The 20,996-nt window shown below is 34.9% G+C and overlaps 1 protein-coding gene across 2 annotated transcripts in view; it reads right to left on the reverse strand.

Moving 5' to 3' along the window:
* The window catches only part of scn4aa (sodium channel, voltage-gated, type IV, alpha, a), a 44,561-nt gene extending 24,886 nt beyond the window's left edge, over window positions 1-19,675 (reverse strand). Inside the window, exons 1-13 of one of the 2 annotated variants that reach the window (XM_051124660.1) lie at window positions 19,652-19,675; window positions 19,424-19,560; window positions 8,139-8,443; window positions 7,913-8,035; window positions 7,723-7,808; window positions 6,854-6,982; window positions 5,280-5,371; window positions 3,999-4,253; window positions 3,659-3,722; window positions 3,368-3,509; window positions 3,090-3,290; window positions 2,767-2,925; window positions 403-523 (exon numbers count right to left, since the gene is read on the reverse strand). In XM_051124660.1, the coding sequence (XP_050980617.1) occupies window positions 403-523; window positions 2,767-2,925; window positions 3,090-3,290; window positions 3,368-3,509; window positions 3,659-3,722; window positions 3,999-4,253; window positions 5,280-5,371; window positions 6,854-6,982; window positions 7,723-7,808; window positions 7,913-8,035; window positions 8,139-8,390 (1,624 nt within the window). In that variant the 5' untranslated portion in view covers window positions 8,391-8,443; window positions 19,424-19,560; window positions 19,652-19,675. Of the gene's footprint in view, window positions 1-402; window positions 524-2,766; window positions 2,926-3,089; window positions 3,291-3,367; window positions 3,510-3,658; window positions 3,723-3,998; window positions 4,254-5,279; window positions 5,372-6,853; window positions 6,983-7,722; window positions 7,809-7,912; window positions 8,036-8,138; window positions 8,444-19,423; window positions 19,613-19,651 lie in introns of those variants that run through there. The other variant, XM_051124659.1, reaches the window with a different exon arrangement.
* Window positions 19,676-20,996: the final 1,321 nt, after the last annotated feature.

A 20,996-nucleotide genomic window follows, 5' to 3' on the forward strand; every position in this document is an offset into this window, starting at 1 on the left:
TAATTTTAAAAATAAATTTCAGGGACATAAAAATTGGCAGTCTAATCCCAGTGCATTTACATTCCTGCTACTGGGACTTCACAAGAAATAGTTGCGAGTTTTCAGCGTGACTTTAATCATGTCATGGTTATAAATGTACTGCATTTATTGGACCTATGCAGTTCATGATAATATTAATCATTAATGTTTGATTTTAAGTTTTATATGCCAAACAATTTTGGTTCTGTGTCCAAAAGAACTTCCAGAAGTTCTGACATTCTGGAACATCTGGAGAAGCAACATAAATGGAAAACCTCTCAAGCTTTCTAGACATGCTCTTTAGTATCAAAGCTACTTAATAAGGTATTCAAATCCTTTTAATTTCAGTTAATCAACCCTCAAGGAGTTTCTCCAAGCTAGTACCCTCCATAGTTGCAGTGAGCACACTGATAGCACTAGCTGTTCTCTTGGAGACTTTGGGCTGTTCCAGGTACTGCATGCTGTGTTTGAAGCTCATGGACTTGTGATCCTCTTCAGCGGATAACTGGAGAATAAATGAAACAGTACAGATGTCATCACAATGACAAAACATACTAGTGCAATCTAGAGCAGGGGTGCCCAAACTCAGTCTTGGAGGGCCAGTGTCCAGCAGAGTTTAGCGTCAAATTGCCTTAACACACCTGCTGGGAAGTTCCTAGTAGTATGCCTAGTAATAGCTGGATTAGCTGGTTCTGGTTTGTTTAACTGACATATCGGTAAGCACCTCCCCCCTTAGTTATGCTTGCTCACTCGGACAAACAAAAAGTTGCTTACAGTGTCTTACAATGACAGCTGTCAGTGTGAAAACCTTCTCAAAAACCTAAAAAGATTTTAGACACAGAAGGACCACCATTCAAAGTGGGACTTAAATATACCCTGGAGGGATATATAAAAAATATTAAAATAAATATATAAAGATACACAAAAATCACAGTCTCATGTTACGGTTGTCATGATCGCAATGACAACACCCCGGATCAACACTGTTCATGTACCACAGTGTAAGATTAAATTAATTTACATCTAACCAGTTTAATATGGAGAGCCACTGAAATGTAGATGTTCGTTTATGTGTTTTTGACCTAAACTGTACATGACGCGAGAACAGATTTAGGTTTCTACGTTAGCATAGACTCACTAACTTTAACGTTAGCTAGTTTTAGAAAATGAACGTTTTCGTCTTTATTGGGATTGGGGTTGAATGCTTAGGGACATTTTGCTCAGTTTTGGTTGGGTTTAGGAAATGGAATAAAATACATTTCATTGCCTATTCTCTCAGTATACTTGGAATCAGTGTTACAAGTACCGTAGACACATTATTTTCCCATTTTTAATTCGATGAAAGCTTCAGATCTTCCAATGTTCTCTATGGCGCTGAAACCTGAAGGTGTCCGAATTCCATTCCCTGTGCAACTGATACTCAACTGCCATTGGCTAATCTGCGTTTGAGGGGAGGGTCTTACTGATAGGTCCATTGGGGTTGGAGCTAAACTCTGCAGGACACCGGCCCCCTAGGACCGAGTTTGGACACCCCTGATCTAGAGTGAAACAACTGTAATTTCAGAATTTATAATTTTTATACATTTCTAAATGACTAGAAAAGAGATTTCTATTTACCATTCAGTTATTACAATGAGTTCATATTCAATCTGGACATAAACTAGTAGCCTGAGGTATGTATCAAAAGCTCATTAACATTCTGTCAAGTGTGTTGAATCTTTTGACTGATTATGTATATAAAACACTAATTATAGGTGTAATAAATTACTGAAAAATTGTACTTCCTGTTGAATTTCAAAAAACTGTACTCTACTGAAACTCCTCGTCACATTAGGATAAATAAAAATGCTATTTTTATTTTTAAATAACTGAGTCATATGACATTGTATTTTGTATTTTTAAGTCTTTATAAAATGTAAATAAAAAGTATTATTTTTGCCATGTAAATGTAGATGAATAAAAGTGTGAGATTTCAGAGGTGTAACAAAGTACTGAAAATTTGTATTTCCTACTGTATGTAAAAAACTGTACCTTATTGGAACTCCAAGCACCCAAAAACATTTTTCAAAAGTAAAATAGAATCCACATTTAATTGTACTTAAGTATTTAAAAGTTAAAAAATGATAAACTTATAAAATAATACTAAATCTGTAAAAATGTACTTATTTTTAAAATGTACTATCTTATTGTTCTGACTTTATAAAACTCTGTAGAACTCTATTTTTCTAGAAAAGCAGTATTATAAGTATATATCATGGTAACACTTTACAATACGGTTCATTAGTTAACACTAGTTAACATGAACTAAAAATGAACAATACTTCTAGAGCATTTATTAATCTTAGTTAATCAGAAGTTGTATTTGCTAACATTAGTTAATAAACAAACATGAAAAATGAACGACTGTATTTTTATTAACTAACATTAACAAAGATTAATAAATAGTGTAATCAGTGTATTGTTCATGTTATTTACTGAAATACTATTTTTATTTTTAAATAACTGAGTCATATGACATCATATTTTGTTATTTCAAGTCTTTTATGAAATTATTACAAAATAAAAAAAGATTATTTTTTACCATGTAAATGTAACTGAATAAAAGGATGTGTTTTTTGGTTTTAACAGAGCTTGAGTAAAGTACAGAATCCTTAGACAATACTTAAGTATAGTAGTGAAATACAAATACTTTACATATCTGACACTAATAATAATGTTAAAATACTCCTGTTGTGAAAGTTATATCACCTCTTTGCTAGAGGAGGCTCTGTTGACGACGAGGCGAGGCACTATTCGGCCATTACAGTCCTTTATTACATCATCACCAGCGAGACTGTGCAGGGAACCCGTCCTGCTTGACGCTCGACTTTGCGTAGTCTGGCTGGCCAACGATGCTTTACTGCCTGCCTGTAATTTGAGATTTAAATAAACTACTGTATATAAACATACGTGTTTTAGGGTTTTGATATGCAATACATTTTCAGTGTGATTACAATGTGAATCTGATGTAGCATTAGTCTTTAAAAAATTGAACAGTATTTTAAAGTGAAATCATATGGTAGTCACCTGACCTCTTGCTCTTGGTTCCTGAGTTGCTCAAGTAATCTTTGAAACTCCTCTTCTTTCTCACGAGCTTCAGCCAAGGTTGCTTCGTTCTGCTCGTCGTATGCCATCGCAACCACAGCCAAGATCAGATTGATGAGGTAGAAGGAGCCCAGGAAGATAACCACCACAAAGAAGATCATGTAGGTCTTTCCAGCGGCACGAAGGGTCTAAATATAAAATGGAATTTAGTTTGCGTAACCTATTCCAACATATAAATAGACATAAAAACAACTATTTAACAGACCAACTGAAAGAGATTCTCCCAATAGTCCTGAGTCATGAGTCTGAAGAGGGCGAGAAACGCCCAGCCAAAGGTGTCATAGCTGGTGTAGCCATAGTTTGGGTTTCGTCCAGCCTTCATACATGTGTAACCCTCTGGGCACCTCCTTTTAAAACATCAGACAACCAGTGTCATTAATCTTTTCATACATACATATTTGTTAGTTTCATGTCGTATTACAATTATGATATTATAGACAGCCTACTGTATATGAAATCACAAGCATTTTTAATTACTGAACGTAAACAAACTTACCCAGCATCAGAGCTGTTACCACATAATAAAGCATCTAAACTTCCTTCCAGAAAGTATTGGTTTTCTGCAGAGTACAACATGTATTACAATAAAGTTTATAGCAGACAACATATTACCATTTTCGTAAAAAATTACATGCATTTCTAATATTTCACATTCAAACCTCAAATTACAAAAAAAGTAAATGTAAAAAATTGATGCCAATAGCATTCTAACATTTCTCATCTTTAGAAAATGTTATCTTGCAATTATAAGTGCTGTTAGTACTTGCTGTTTTAAGTATGTGATGACATAGTTGAGTAAAAATTGGAAATATTTAATAACCTTGACCTGACTTCACCTTCATTGTCTATGTACGCTTTGAAATCGAAAGTATCTGTGATGTTGAGAACGGTGTCATTGACCATGGTGGAGTTGTAGTCATCAAAGATGGTGCTGTTGAGAATGGGCCAACGGATGCACTTATGACGTAGATTTCCCATGAACAGCTGCAGGCCAATGAGGGCAAATACAGCCAGTGCAAAAAGGGTCAAAATCATTACGTTTACCATCTTCTTGACAGACTGAATCAAAGCCCCAACAATGGTTTTTAAACCTGAGTGGAAAGTACAAGGTGAGACCTTTTTTAAACAAATTTTTGAAAAATATGTAGAGTGTAAAATGTGCAATACAGAAACAAAACCATTTTCTGTATACAATACATATATACACTACCAGTCAAACGATTTGTAATGTTTTTTAAAGAAGTCTCTTCTGCTCACCAAGCCTGTATTTATTTGATCCAAAGTACAGCAAAAACAGTAAAATTACAAAAATATCTTTATCATTTAAAATAACTTTTTCCTATTTGAATATATTTTAAAATGTAATTTATGATTTTAAAGCTAAACTTCTAGCATCATTACTCCAGCATGATCCTTCAGAAATCATTCTAATATTCTGATTTGCTGCTCAAAAACATTTATTATTATTATTGTTGAAAACAGCTATTAGTAGAATTTTTTAGCTTTCTTTGATGAATAGAAAGTTACAGCATTTTTTCTACTTTTGTAACATTGTAATATGTCTTTATCATGAATTTTAATTAATTTAAAGCATTCTTGCTAAATAAAAGTATTAATTTCTATAATTTCTTTACCAAAAAAAAAAAAAAACCCTCCAAACTTTTGAATGGTATAGTGTATAATGTTACAAAAGCTTTTTATTTCAGATAATTGTTGATCTTTCTATTCTTTGAAGAATCCTGGAAAAAATTATTTAACTGTTTTGAATATTGATAATAATAAAAAATGTTTCTTGAACAGCAAATCAGTATATTAGAATGACATGTGACACTGAAGACTGGAGTAATGATGCTGAAAATTCAGCTTTGATCATAGGAATAAATTACATTTTAAAATATATTCAAAAAGAAAACAGTTTTTTTTTTTTTAAAATAGTAAATATAAGAAAAGACATAAGAAAAGACTTCTTTAAAAAACATGAAAAATCTTACAGTTCAAAAACTTTTGACTGGTAGTGTGGACATATAGTGAAAAAATACATTTGCTTTTGTGTGGTTTTGTGGTTTTCCATTTTGTATGATTTTTAAAGAACTGCAGCATTACATATTATTACATACCAGGAATAACTGTGATTGTTTTGAGAGCTCGAAGCACACGAAATGTCCTCAGTGCTGACACATTACCAAGGTCTACAAACTCTGTGATGTACCTGGAAACAGTCAAACATGGGCAGAATGGACAACATAAGCTGATGTATATTCTTGGAATACAGAAAACATTGTATGGACCACATTTATGATTGCTTGAATCCTTGACTGCAAAGAGGGATCAGCAAAGTCTTCAGCATTTCGTATTTGGTGTTCCATTGTATAAAGTTGTACTGTAATGATCATAATGATAAATTTTCCAGTTTTAAAGTCCACTAGTCATTTCTTTGCGTTAACTGTTCTTGGCAGTGGAAAGTGATTGGTTTTAATATATGTTATATTTAGATCTCTCCACCACTGTGGCCAAATGGCAGCATTAGCTGACAGTCACTGAGAAGGTGTCTGAATGACACTAAGCATGCAGGGTATCACTTGTGTGAACATCGCAAAAATTAGATCAAAGAACCACAACTTCTTAAAGCAACAGTTCGCCCAAAAATGAAAATTTGCTCAAAATGTACTCACGCATGATCTAAGATGTAGATGAGCTTGTTTCTTCACAGGAACAGATTTGAAGAAATTTGGCATTACATCACTCACCGCTGGATCCTGTGCAGTGAATGGGTGCCGTCAGAATGACAGTCCAAACATCTGATAAAAACATCACAATAATCCCAAGAAATCCACACTTCGAAGTCAAAAGCTGCATATTTGTAATTAACAAATCTATTATTAAGGTGTTTTACTTTAAACTGCTGCTTCTGCCCAAAATACGAGTCTATAATCCATAATAACATTTCCTCCGTGAAATGTTTTTTAGTGAAAAAGTCTCTCTCTGTTGTCTTCGTACATCAAAATCCACCAATATATTTGTTTAGAACTTTTTTTGCTTGTAAACTGTGCTTGATCTGGGTATATTTCTCTCCTGATTCAGACGAGACAACTTTTTCACTGGAGAAAACAGTATTATGGATAGACAAAAACAACTCAAAGATAGATTCGTTTTTTTTAACAAACATGCAGCTTTTCACCTTACAAGATGTTAGTTGATGGACTGGAGCGGTGTGGATTACTTGTGGATTATTGTGATGCTTTTATCAGCTGTTTGGACTCTTATTCTGACGGCACCCATTCACTGCAGAGGATCCATTGGTGAGCAGGTGATGTAATTCTAAATTTCTCCAAATCTGTTCTTATGAAGAAAAAAACAATCTAGATCTTGGATGGCAGGAGGGATTTTTGGGTGGACTATTCCCTAAAAAACATATATGTATGTGACAGAGGTTGCATTAGACTTCAACATTGTCTGTCATTTTGACAAACATTGTCGTAAAAATTCTGTCATAATCTATTATGCTGTTTTGAAGCTCTTTAATGAGGTGTGATAGACCGTTGTAGCTTCTGTGTACTTGCTTGTGCTTAATCAAACGCATAGCAAAACATTCGTGACAGTTTTCGGTTAACGCAACCTATGTGAGTATGTATACATAGTGTCCGTTTATATATATATATATATATATCAATATATGAATTGAAATACTCACGCCATGCTGATCACCATGAAATCAAGCCAGTTCCATGGATCACGGAGGAATGTGAAAGGTCCGATGCAGAAGCCTCGAGACAAAACTTTGATTGTTGCTTCAAAGGTATATATACCAGTAAAAACATACCTACAACAACAAATAAACAGATAAATATAAAAAATATATAAAATATCATAAATAGATGCTGCAGAATCACATTTATACTGTGCTAGTATTAATACTGAGCATATAGTATAAATCAGTTGTAAACGACAAGAATACATTTTGTCTATTACATATGGGATCAGTGTTCGAATTGTGTCAAAGTTCTTGGGGGGCCCCCCTAACCAGACCAAAACTCCAGGTTTCAGCAATGACTATTCTAAATGCCTCTGATTGGCCACTGCATTCTAAACTCCACAGAGTCGTGTGTGATTGGTTATAATGCGCAACGTTGTAAAAACGAGTAAAAATAAAATATGATTTAACATGAGCAGGTCTAAATTTAATACAGCAATCGAATCTTTTCATTTCATTTTCATTTTCACTAGTTTTATGTTTGAAGTATTATATTTTTATTGAAAAACCAGGGGACTCCCCAAGTATATTTTTTTGGGTGTTATGGGAGGGTCCCTTAATGCTTATGGGAGGTCCGGGACCTCCCCAGCCCCCCCCTCAATTCGAACACTGTATGGGATACAAATAAAAATACAAATAAAAAATTAACCAAAGACAGAAATGTGTAATTAGGCCTATTTTAGATTTTAGATTTCATATTTTACTTTTTCATTACTCTCCAACATTATGGAGACTCCTGCTAGTACTCAACAGATTTAACATAGTCATTTCCACTAAAAATGTGTGTGTTCACACGAGACAGCTCTTACTCGACAGTTTTACTCCAGGCTGGAGGGTTACTCATTGTCATGAACACGCAGTTGGACAGGATGGTGATCATGATGAACATACTAAAATATTTGAAGTACAGTCAAGGTATATACAGCAAAAAATGACATTCTACAGCAACAATCATGAGAATCATTACAAAAATTATATCAAAATGATGGCATGAAAAGGATATGAATGTATAAGAATTTTGATGGCTCCTCTTCTGACAAGACTAAAAGGACTGATACAAAACAGCGCTGGTTCAGCAGAGAACCTGTAGATTGTGTTTCCCTTACTTACGACAATAAAAGTCTGCAAATGAGAAAGAGGTTAACACAAAGGCTTAAGAACAATTATGGACACCAGATGAACAGAGGTTAAGGTTGAAATACAGAGCACTGGGTGTGAGACTGACTTTCTTTGTTTTATAGAAGGGGTCTATGTCCTCCAGAGGAGTGTTGAGGAGATCCTCTGGTGGGTCGCCATAGATCATTGGCAGGCATTTTCCTGCCTCCAGATCACTGCTCGGGGCCTGTGGTTCCTCCTCAACCCCCTCTACATCCTCCCTGGTGCTCCTCTCCTGGATGAGCCTGTCGATCTCCGCCAGCGACTCTGGGGTGAATCGGTGGAAGACGTCGGTGCCTGTGGGAGGGAGCAGGCTTGCCATCTTGGCATCGCGAAGAGATACCACCTCAACGGGGAATCTCTACACCCAAGCTCCTGAAAGAGAAAGGAAAATATTTACTGAAAAATATATTTTGAATTATGATGGATTTACAATGGACTTCACAAATGGAAGTAATTAATGAATATGTAATACAGCGCAGTTTGGGAATTTAGGACAGGCTGTGAGTATACAAACTGCAAACTGTACCAAATTTCATATGAACACCAAAGAACCAAACGACAAACAGCCACAGTCTAAACCAAAAGCTTTGGTGTGAAAACACCCTAATTTTACAAAGCAAAGATAACAGTTTGAAACAAAAATCACTATTCTTCTATGTTTAAAAACAAGTTTTTAGAAGCCATTCAGCTTTTATCTGTGTGCATTTCCTCATATGTAAAGGTTTAGTAGGTCCTTCTGATCAAAGTCCTGGGAGAGTTTTCTTTTCCCTTCCTTTTCACTTTACTGATAACAACCTTGTGCACACATACATGTACATATCCTCACTGTTTAACAGTATATCCATGTGCTCATGTATACAACTGCAAAACATTCATAGCTGCTAAATCGTATATGCAAAACATTAAAACACTATTAGTTCACACAAAATACTGTATATAAGAGTTGCATTATTTTGGTATGAAACAGTAAATGGTGAAAAAGAGTTCAAGATTTCTGCACCCCTAGTTGCACAAAATGTACCAAATTCATAAAATTATTTTTGCCTTTAATCAAAATGGGATCAGGACATTATACAATTTAGGCATGATTAACACTGTACAGCCTGACATGAAATAGTAATAAAAAAAATAAATAAAAAAAAGTTACGTGTATTTGATAAATTATGGCAAATATGGATTTTATGGCAAATACAGAGGATATGAGAATATGGAGCTCATACTCAAGGAGGAAAAAACAGCATCATTTTATTCAGGCCCAAACTGAGCAAAATATGCAATTTGGTGCAGTTGCTGATATTTATATGGCCAAAAAATAAAATTATAAATTATATAAAATGATAAATTATAAATAGTAAATAAGCCTGTTGTATCATATTTTATACTTTTTAACATAATTTTGTTGAAAAATATATGTATATGGATGATCAAGTAAAACCAAGTTGCTTCAGTCCAGTAAATGTTCATCCTTAAACATTAATAGAAATATATAAAAGGTTTTCTTACGTTTACTTAAAATCAAAGATGTCACAGCAAATTATTATTATATAACTATAATATAGTTATTAAGTTATTATATATAACTAAAACACTTTTATTTGCTAAAAAGTATAAACCATCAGTTAGTTAACAAAAAGCATGTAGTAGATTGTGTACAAATTTCTTTAGAAATGTTTTGATTATGTTGATCATTTAGAGGCCTATAAATGTGCGTGTCCAGTATGATACAGTAAGCTTTATATTGTTAAGACTGTTAAGACGTTCAACCTGAGGTAGCGATTTCTGATATTATTATGCCTTGAGTCACTTCCGATCATATTAATAAAGGTTATGATGATCTGTAAAGTATTTCTGAACAATATCTGTACACCAGATATTGAGGTTTTAAATGTCTGTCAAGATGACTGTGGACTGCCAGGAAAGGTCACATTGCAAGCTGACCTTGAAGATGTACGCTTGGCAGACTAATATTCCCTCTAAGACATGAACTACTACCAGCCGAACCTCTGGTCTGCAACACTCCACCTGTACAATAAATGTGTCACAGCACTGACAAAGTGTACAAGACAGGCTCAGCAGCAAGACACTTTCCCACAGTACCAAAGAGAACCGAACATTACTCTGGAACATCATATTACTTATTAATATAGCAGACACAGTCACCCAGGCCAGCTCACATAGATCATAATGTGTTCACAGAGACACAGCCAATGGCAGCTCACTACTACAGTGGAGGAGGTTACATGTGTCAGGCTGCCATTTTGTATCTTTCTGTTTGGACACACTCTTTAACGTGAAGTAAAACATAATACCAAATATAGATTAAAATTTATAACAAACCGATTCAACCATATAGTGGGTGTTCAATGATGTTTCTGACATAACATCCTGCATCTTGTGCTAAAAAAGGAAACTGCAAAAATGGGAGCAAAAAACTAATGATTACTTGCTTAAATGGTCTTGACAGTGATTCTTACAACTTACCAAAGAACTACCACGGACATTGACATGTGGCCAGGAATTTTTGTTTTTGATATGTTTTTGATGCCGATCCAATACACAAAGTAAAGTCTAAACACTTGATCTGCTAGAAAATGCTATACAATATAGCTAGATCTAAAAGGATCATTTTTACAACCTTTATATGCCATATATACTGTATATATATATATATATATATATATATATATATATATGTACACACACACACACTTTCCATAGACTTCTATAGTTTTTATACTGACCAAACGATATTGTCTATCCCCTAACCCAACCCTAACTCTAAACCTACCCCTTACAGAAAACATGTTTGCGTCGTTACATTTTCAGATAAACATCATTTACTATTTTTAATAATTTTTTAACATTGTGGGGACCACAGGCCGGTAAAGCAAGTCTGATAAAGCACTGCGCTGCTTTGTTTACAGCGGTAACTAGGGAAACGCTGTATCATTATTCCATAAGCGCCACCTGCTGGCAGAAACTGAATTTGCGTTTATCCAGCCTGCTGTTTTTTTCCCTAAAGCATCATTTTATTTGTAATAAAATAATCATTTTGAACAAACAAATAATGCTTGAACTTTGATATTTGTTAGGCTAGTAGGTTTTGCTGTGATCGAGAATTGTACACTTTGATTGGTATGTAAAATTTTGATGTCATATAAGCTTATTTATTAAAATAAAAGATAACATGGGTCAAAAACCATGATAACAGCAACTATTTAGCTTTTTGTGGCAGGGCCAGTGAAAATTGTGACCGGGCAAGTAAACATTTGAACCACTGGCCCGACCCGGGCCAGCAGAAAAAATCCTTAGCGTTGAGCCCTGAGCTGTTTCAGAAAATTACAGTAATTGATTTGTTCCTATTATCCGCAGCTTTAGATAGCCCCGATGTCTTGTTGATCCTATTTGTACAGTCAGTCGCACAGCAGCTCTTTCTCATTTTCGATATGTTTTTGTGTTTTACATGTGTTTTTTGGTGGGTTTTACTGTGGTGATTTCTGCCTACAGTGATGTCATGTGCATACCCTCTATTTTACTATATATTCCTGATTTAGTCATAATTTCATTCAAAAAAAAAAACAAAAAAAAAAAAAAAAAAACAACAACAAAGAACTCTTAAGTGTAGTGGTAATGAAGTTTGTTTACTGTATAGGCCAGCATACTTAAAGTTCACTCAAAAATGAAAATTAATGATTTACACACCCTCAAGTCATCCTAGGTGTATATGACTTTCTTCTTTCAGACAAATACAATCAGAATTGTAATGCTGGAATTGGAAATGTCCTGGCTCTTCCAAGCTTTATAATGGTTGTAATGGTAGTGAATGGCTTTTAAGATTCAATAGTCCAATACAGGGGTGCTCAACCCTGGTCCTGGAGATTGACTTTCCTGCAGAGTTCAGCTCCAACCCTGACCAAAATCACCTGAACCAGCTAATTAGGATCTGAAGGAGCACTTGATAATTACAGACAGGTGTGTTTGATTAGAGTTGGAACTGAACAACTGCAGGAAGGTTGATCTCCAGGAACAGGGTTGTGCACCCCTGGTCCAATAGAAGGTTTAAATGTGGATATTTTTCTTCTAAATATGGATTCTTTTTTCCAAAAAGAATCGATTCCTCGATTCTGAGGGTTTGGGAATTGAAAGTTGATTCTAAAGGTTATCTATGGGTGCCTCCCAAACGGCAGGCTTCATCCTACGAAGGCTGCATATTTCGGTTGCTACGAAATCAAACATTGCTGAAAAATAAACTGAATGAAAAGTTGGTACTAAGCTCATCTGAGTTTGAGGATGCAGCCTTCCATTTGAGAAACACCCATTATTTCACCTCTTGCTTGCTGATACTGATTAGAAGTCTGATAAACAACAAGCTCTTATATCAGTGTTGTTGTTAATGTTCTGGTTATTTTGTTTCGGTTTACAGTTTGTTAAATTTGTGCATACGGTTAAAGTAAATATCACTCAGCTGTGCACATTTTAGACACTTCATGTTGTGTTCATGCAATGTCCACTGCTGAGCTGTGGGCTATGACTAATTTCATGCAAAATGCAGACAGAATTCCAGTTTATAATAAATCAGAGCTACAGAAATACGTCATAATTTTTACAAATAAAGCTTCATATTGTGAGAGAACTACTTTCTATGACCATATCCTAAAATCATGGCAAAATTAGGTTCCTCCAATCTAAAAAACAAGAATCGAAAAAGAATCACAACAACAGTGAGGAATGGATTCTTGGAATTTAATCACATTGATCCAAAATGTTGGAATCGAACAGCCCTAATTTTTCTAACACAAGCACATCAATTCGCTTCAAGAGGCCTTAATGAACCCCTCTGAGCCATGTGAAGTTTTTTTTTATGATGAATGCACTTATTGGACTATTAAATGTCGAGCTTGGAAGAGCCAGGACATTTTTAATGCAACTCTGATTGTATTCATCTGAGAGAAGATTGTCATATACACCTAGGATGGCTTGTGGGCAAACTATCCCTTTAACATGCCATAAGAGCTACCTTAAAGGTACATACTACTATTCTAAGGCACTAATATGCACAATTTAGGGATAAAGAAGGTACAAAACTGTCCTTTTGAGGGTACCGCCCCAGTGACAAGCTGATGTCAATTTTTGCATATTTTTTCTGACAGTGTGAGTGCAAGTTGAACACATACACTCATATGTACACTTTGGAGGATTTAGTGTTTCTTAATGGGGGCCCAGTATATGGGGCAAAAGGGGCTGGGAAAGTGGAAAGCAGACATACGCTCTGTATGCTCATACACATGCGTACCACACAAACACCGATATGGTGGCCGCCCAGCTGCCGTGGGCCATCACGGTTCAGCATCGAGTTACAGAAGTGCGATGACTCTGCTCATTCCAGCTTCACTCGCATCGCACCAATAAACAGGCCAACACGCCAACTCAGCTCAACCCACACCTCATCTCCCAACACCTAGTCTTTTGCTCTCCTTTAAACACCAAAAACAATCCCTCCCCTTGATCCTTCAACCTATTACAGCACACATCTTGTTGAGTTTCAAGAGGAGGCTACTGTCGCTGCATTGCCTCTCTTCTTAAAAATGTTCATGTGTTTAAGGTTTGTGACATCAAAAGCATTTCTGAATGACTTATTTTTGTAGCTTAGTATCCAAAAATTTAGATTTGTCAACATAGTCCATCAAACTCATCAAAAGAGCAATGTTTTCCATGTTATGTCCCCTTTAAAGGGTTCATCCCCAAAATGGAAGACGTTCTATGTCATTTTCCCACCAATATTAAACTTCACTGTGCCATTCTGGAGGGGGCTAATAACCCACCATCAGGATCTCTTATATCACTACAGGATGAGAATGAGTGCCACCCCCTCCTCCATTTTTTAAGAGTCTCTATCAGGTCAGGGGCCTAGTTTTCCCCAAGTCTTAAAATACACTTCTTGCAGAGGCTTTATCAAAGATATTTCCTGATTGCATTATAGCAGATCAGGTCTTCAGCACGTCAGAGATGTACCACCGGATGGCCCGGAAGCGTGCTCATGTATTTTATTTTTTTGTAACTGTACTGTCAATAGAGGTTTGTCTGGAACCAGTATGCAAGTAACACTGAAGGCTCAATCATAGGACAGAAGTAAATTATGCTGTCTGATGACATGCTAATATTTGTGGCTGGGTTACTTCATCTCTTACGGTATCTACAGCCAAGAACAACAGGCAGATTGTTATGCATATACGCTTCCCTTCGTTTGAGTGATTCATGCATTGCTTTTATAGATAATTGATTCTCAATGTCTCGTTCGGCAGCAAAACACATATGTAAGAGTCAATAATCCATACAGTCTTTCCATTCCTAAGCCACTTATAAAAATGAACATCATTGCACAGAAAATGTAACAGAAGCACATCACCAAAAAATAATTTCAACAAATTTGTTATGGTATTTATGGTTTATATTTATTTAAAAAAAAAAAAAAGACTTACAACACTAGCTTCCTCTATTTGTATTCTATTCTATCTACTTGTTTTAGTTTATTAAAAAATATTAATTATTAAAAATGTATTTTATTATTATAAAAAAAAATCATTTTATTTTAAGGTCCGGTTCTCACTGTTAACTAAGTATTAACTACAATTTTTGTCTCAATAAACTCCTAATTACTGCTTATTAATAGTTAGTAAGGTAGTTGTTAAGTTTAGGTATTGGGTAGGATTAAGGATGTGTAATATTGTCATGCAGAATATGCGCTTTATAAGTACTAATAAATAACCAATAAGTAATATGCATGCTAATATGCAACTGGTGAGAATTGGTCCCTGTACTAAAGTTTTACCAAAAAACATTGGTACGTGTACTATGTTAGACTAAAGAGGACTAGTCATAGCACTTACTTATTATTGCTTCTTTTTTGGTTTGGGTGCTTTTATTGCTCTCATTTGTAGGTTGCTTTGGAAAAAAAAAGCATCTGCTAAATGATTAAATGTAAATGGTTTAAATTGTGGAGCAATATGTAGTCCAAAATGTCAAGGTGCGCAAACCACAAAAATTGCAAAATTACCAAAAAATTGCTAAAAATGCCAAAAAAAAAAAGCCTTCACAATAGGATGAAATAAAAACCACAGCTTTACTGAGGAACATTAAACATTTCTTTAGTCAAACTGTGTTTTTTGTTTCAATCTTCACAGGGTTTTTTTTTTTTTTTGCAGTTTTTTTGCAGTTTTTTGCAGTTTTTTGCCAAAATGAAAAATATAGACTTGAGAGGACTTAACTTCAATTCTGGTCTTCTGGATTCTAAGGTCTATAGCTGATCTGAACTGACCTGAATCACTTCTTTCCTAAACCTTCCCCATGCATAAATAAATTTGCTTTAAAAAAAAAAAAAAAAAAAAAAAAAAAAAGAAAAAGAAAAACCCAACCTGAGACAGACCCGTTAAAATTAGATTTGAATGCATCTCAACCACAACTACTTCAGAACTCAACTAAACCTCAAGTTCAAATTCAAGTGAAGACCCCCACTTCATGCATAGATTTTTGCCTCACTGCAAAAATTGTTCTGTTTTGTTTGCAATAACACTTTGTTTTACACTTCACATATATTTAGAGTAGCTTAAATGTCCAAATACTTTTTGGAGTAACTGTACATGGGTCACCGCTTGAGGTTTTAACACATGATAGATGTTGGATCATAAAACAAAGTGTCACTGACTGACATCCAAATGGAAAATAATTGCCTATTTTTACTTTATGCCAGAGAACATGCACTGACCTTCAACTAAACACAGTTAGTAAATAAACGTGTGAAATTGATGAATTACGTAATCCTCGTAAAACTATATAACTATATCTTAAAGCTATACAACTATGCTGACACAACTGACATTGCTGATATTCAACAGAATAGCAAAACACATGTTCATTTTACTGAAATACCATCAGGAGTAGCTTGAATATATCAATTTGTGACTTCTTGACCCCTGTACTTATGCTTATGTGGTAAGTTGTAAACAAATGATCAGCAGTACAAACAAGGAATTTTATTACTATAGTGTGATGACATGAGGCGTGCTCTACGCCTATGTCTTCTTTAAGGGTCGTAAACCATGCCTCTCTCTTTAACACTGCTGTGTCTACTTAACCTTTCTCTCTGGTCTCTAGGCCTCATGCAAAGCCCTAATTATGCTGGAGTCTTATACCCACTGCTATCAACTGAAATCACTATGTAATAGTTTTCAAATACGAAACGGAAACCATTTAAAATGTAAACCTTTTTAGTTCCAAATATGAAGATAGTTAAAACTTCTATTGATTATTATTACCTACTGGATGTAAACGTACCATATGGGATTTTAAAAACTGGGTCTTTGTACGTTTTGAGGGAATAGTTAAAGTCTATACGTAGCAGAAAGCCTCAGCATGTCAAGCATACAAGCGTGTTAACACTACAGATATCATTTACTCCCTCTCATGCCATTTGAAACCAGTACAATCATCTGTCTTCTGTGTAACACTAAAGGATATATTTTGCCTAATGTCTAAGCTGCTTATTTATTTACAGTGACCAGTAGCTGTCAAGCTCCAAACAATACAAAAAAGCATGAACATAGTCCATATCTGAAACATTCTGAAGCCATACTATAGCTTTCTATGTTTTTTTGCTGAAAGTCCTCCCTCCTCTGTAGCCTTTAAGACACAGCAACTCAAGCAGATTCAGCAACACAGCATATTCAAACTCAGGTTGTCTCTACAAACCCCATCTCCGATTCTGTGCTTTTCTTGTACTTTTTGATTGGCATTCAATTTGCATCATGCTGAAAGGAGCAGAATGGACATTCTGTAAAAATGCTTCTTTTGTGTTTCATGGAAGAAAGAAGTCATACTACAGACTTGAACAACATGGAGGTGAATGTGACAAAATTTTCATTTTTAGCGACCTAACCCTTGAACTGAAGAAATGTGTATTACAGTATGGTACTGTATATGTGCTGTTTCAACATAATCAATGAATAATGAGAATAATGAGATCTTGGGCAATGCTTGCTCTAAATTTTTATTTGGGAGCAAGCACCAGTAAAACACTGCTGTGCCTCAATAAAACATTACAGATAAATCCTTGTCTGACAATGGTGATTATAGTATACTACACTCTTAAAAATAATAAAGTTGCTTCACGATGCCATAAAGAACCTTTAACATCTGAAGAACCTTTCTGTTTCACAAAAGGTTCTTTGTGACGAAAGAAAGTTCTTCAGATTATAAAAAGGTAAGAAAGAGATGGTTCCTTTTAAGAACCTTTGACTGAATGTTTCTTTGTTGGACCAAAAATGGTTCTTCTATGGCATCGCTGGGAAGAACCTTTTAGAGCATCTTTATTTTTAAGAGTATGTAGACATCACACATTCCAATCCATTGTTTAGAATAAGAACAAAATGCCAAAAAATGAATAAATCACTTTTTTGGTCTAGTCTGACAAACAGGTATACAAAATTTGTTTGTAAATTAAGTTTGATTCATTAGGACCATTTCTGTTTTCTCAAACGCTGAATCGTTTTCAGTGATTTCTCAATCCGAAGTAACAACAAGATACGTTATAAGACGGAAAACAAAAAAGCGATGTATGAGATACTTATCTACAATCCATTGTAGGAAACAAAACCTACATTTGTTAGCAATGAAGCTGTTTGACTTCAAAGCCAATTTATATAAATATATACATTTATCCAAAAGAACAATAAAAAATATTGGGACACTTTTTGATGGGGGCTAGAAATCCAATCAAGACCAGTCTCATACATTGCAAAGATATCAAACATCACGACGCTACAAACTCTGGATGCACATAAGTGCGTGGTGTCTATAAAACGGGTCAAATTTATGTTTGCACCTTCAACACTGGTTCCCCTTTTGCACACATTAGGAGAGCACTGGGAGGGGATCGCCAGAAGATCACATGATTCCACCGGTGAAAGAAACCTAAAACCAACACCTTCTGCGTCCAAGAACATGTGATGCCCAGTACTTTCTCATAGAGACGCACACACTCTTGACAACACATCCTCTAATTCAACAAAATCCACACCAAATGTCTAGTATCACTGAGTAGTTGGTCAATCAATGTATCATTATCATACATGATGGTGTAAGCGTTTTACTCCAAGCAACCACATCCTGTCCAGTCTAGGTTGATATTGTGAAACTGGCCAAGGAAATTCACAAGGTCCAACCTCATGTCTCAATCTTACAATACCTAGTATTAAACAACCTTAAATTTAGCTATTTAAACTTAAATTTAGGCAAGAGAATAAAAGAAGGGGGGTTAAGCAAAATCCGATCTGAGTGCTTTTGACGAGCGTCTCGGGACCGACAGTCCAAGAGTCTCCATCATCCTACACCTCTGATCAGGGCAACACGGATTAACAGTGGAGGAATGGTGGGGTACAACTGAGCACTACGAGCATCATCAGCCGAGCACTGAAATGAAGACACGGGCTATATTTAACTCTGACTCCATACGCTGTTGGGATGGGAAAAAGAGTGCGACTACACAGTCAGTATCTGCTGGAACAATAGACCTGACACATTAGACATTTTGGTTTAGAAAAATTTTGGTTTAGCGTTCATGTTTTGTTTAGTGTTGACGTTTACATATATGGAAGTCCGAAGGAGAGCAAATGAGCATGAGAGTGATAAAAATAAGACTGGAAAATGAGGCAACTGGCAATCTCTTTTACAAATAAAATTTAAACGATAAAATGCATCATACTTTCTATACAAATGCTTACAAAGTATAAAAAATAGACATAATTATTGAATTCAGTTTCAGTATTCATTATTTATTTTTGAATTATTTTATTGTTTTAAAAGAAAAATCACAGCGTGATTTTCGGACATGAACGTACCGCAGCTATAGCTGTAGGACAAATATACAATATTTAATGGTCATTAAACAAAAATATTTGCCAGAAGAATGTCACGTCTGACCAGTCAGAAGCAAGTATTTTAGACAGAAATATTTTCAAATCTTTCTCACTTCCCATTTGTAATGATTTATTGAAATCCTACTAATTTGACTTACTGCTAAACTGCTGGACATCTTTATATGCAGTGTTGCCCAAATCTTAAATTATGACAAATTCATCACAGTTTTAAACCATAATTTCTCAACATTCAATTTTCTATTCTATTCATATCAAGCTAGAAACTTCTGTCAAGACATGGTCAACAGCATATTAAATCAACAGTGAAATCAAAACCTTTGGGGGCCAAAATGAATCCTGCAGCTTTCCACATACAGACACAGCATTGCCCTCAACTGACTGACTATAGGTCATCATGCAGTGCTCTAGACCACAACTTTACCTGTCACAGTGAGGTTAATATTTCCAAAAAACCTTCAGTCTTTGGTCTTCCTTCCAGCTGAAGTCTGTCTCTCTTACCCAGGGCCAGCGCGAGCTCCAGGACAGCTGTTGCTGACGCATAAACGTCTTGAATGAAACCTGAGATTGAGCCGCAGGTATAGAGGATCATCTCTGGAAAAACTCTTACATACAAGGGTCCTGAAACATTAAAACGGTATTTTAAAATTACCTTTCCTGAGCAGATGTTTTATGCACTGTTAATAATTTCTGCACTATCGCCTGTTGAGAAGGATTTTCCTCACACGAATGTTTAACGGTTTTAACATATCGTAGCTGGTATATGAATGAGTATATAAACAGTTTGTTTGTCTTATTTGTCAAATAATCTAACGAAAATAACCTGTACTGTGAAATATCGCACAAATATTCAGACAACAGGGCTAGCGAATGGGAAAGAGTTCACGCGTTCAAACGAGTATTTTGACCGTTAGTTTGATAAAAGGCGCGAAAATCTCTCAAAGGACTAATCGCTTAACGCGATTTAAGATTTAATTTAAATTATTATTGAATTTAAATTGAACTAATAGTTGTAGGAGTGTATTAGCAGATCATTGTAACATGTATTTATGTGTTTTACATAGGCTACCAAATAATTTATAATGACTAAAACAATAAATTGTCTGTTTTAAGCTTCAGGCGTTTGAATATATTCACACACAAGGCATATTTAAATATAAAACAAATACATAAAACTCTCCCTCTCTTTCTCGCTCTCTCACGCACACACGGACCGTTTAAAGTAGATCAGGCAGCTGAACAGAAATCTAATATACTTGATCACTCCCAGTTATAATGTTGCAGATGCTTCTTGGAAGGGATGAAGGAGTATCATTGACTTGCACAAGCACAAAAAGAAATGACTGAACCTATTCACATGATGATTTGCACACTGTTTAATATGGAATGTTTAATGCATATTATTACAGTATGTTACTGTACATACTGACTGAAAAGGAACACCTGTTTGAAAAGCGATATTAATGATGTAATGCATTACATTAAATACTCAACATGCAGCGCCACCCTCTGGTGTTACACATTTACAAAAAACAACACCAAAAAAATAAGTAAAATTCAGCATTATTTTCAATTCTTTTTTTTTTTTTTAATAATACCAGATACATAAAAATCGTAAAGTACAAACCAAATAAGATATTAACTATTATATCTTTCAACATGCCAAAACACTTTGCCACAGGTTAGACAAATTTGAAAAAAGCACACATAAGTCACACTTAAATATGTATGTCATTACATCTTGCTGTCAAACGATTAATCGCATCCAAAATGTTTTGCTTACATAATATGTGTGTGTACTGTGTGTATTTATTATGTATATATAAATACACATACATGCATGTATATATTTAAGAAAAATGTTATGTTTACATATTAAATATATTTATATATAATATAAATTTTATGAATATAAAAATATACATGTAAATATTTTCCAAATATATACTGTATGTGTGTGTCTTTCTATACATAATAAATACACACAATACACAAAC

The sequence above is a fragment of the Labeo rohita genome, chromosome 12 (genome assembly GCF_022985175.1).
Source record: "Labeo rohita strain BAU-BD-2019 chromosome 12, IGBB_LRoh.1.0, whole genome shotgun sequence".
Lineage (NCBI taxonomy): Eukaryota > Metazoa > Chordata > Actinopteri > Cypriniformes > Cyprinidae > Labeo > Labeo rohita.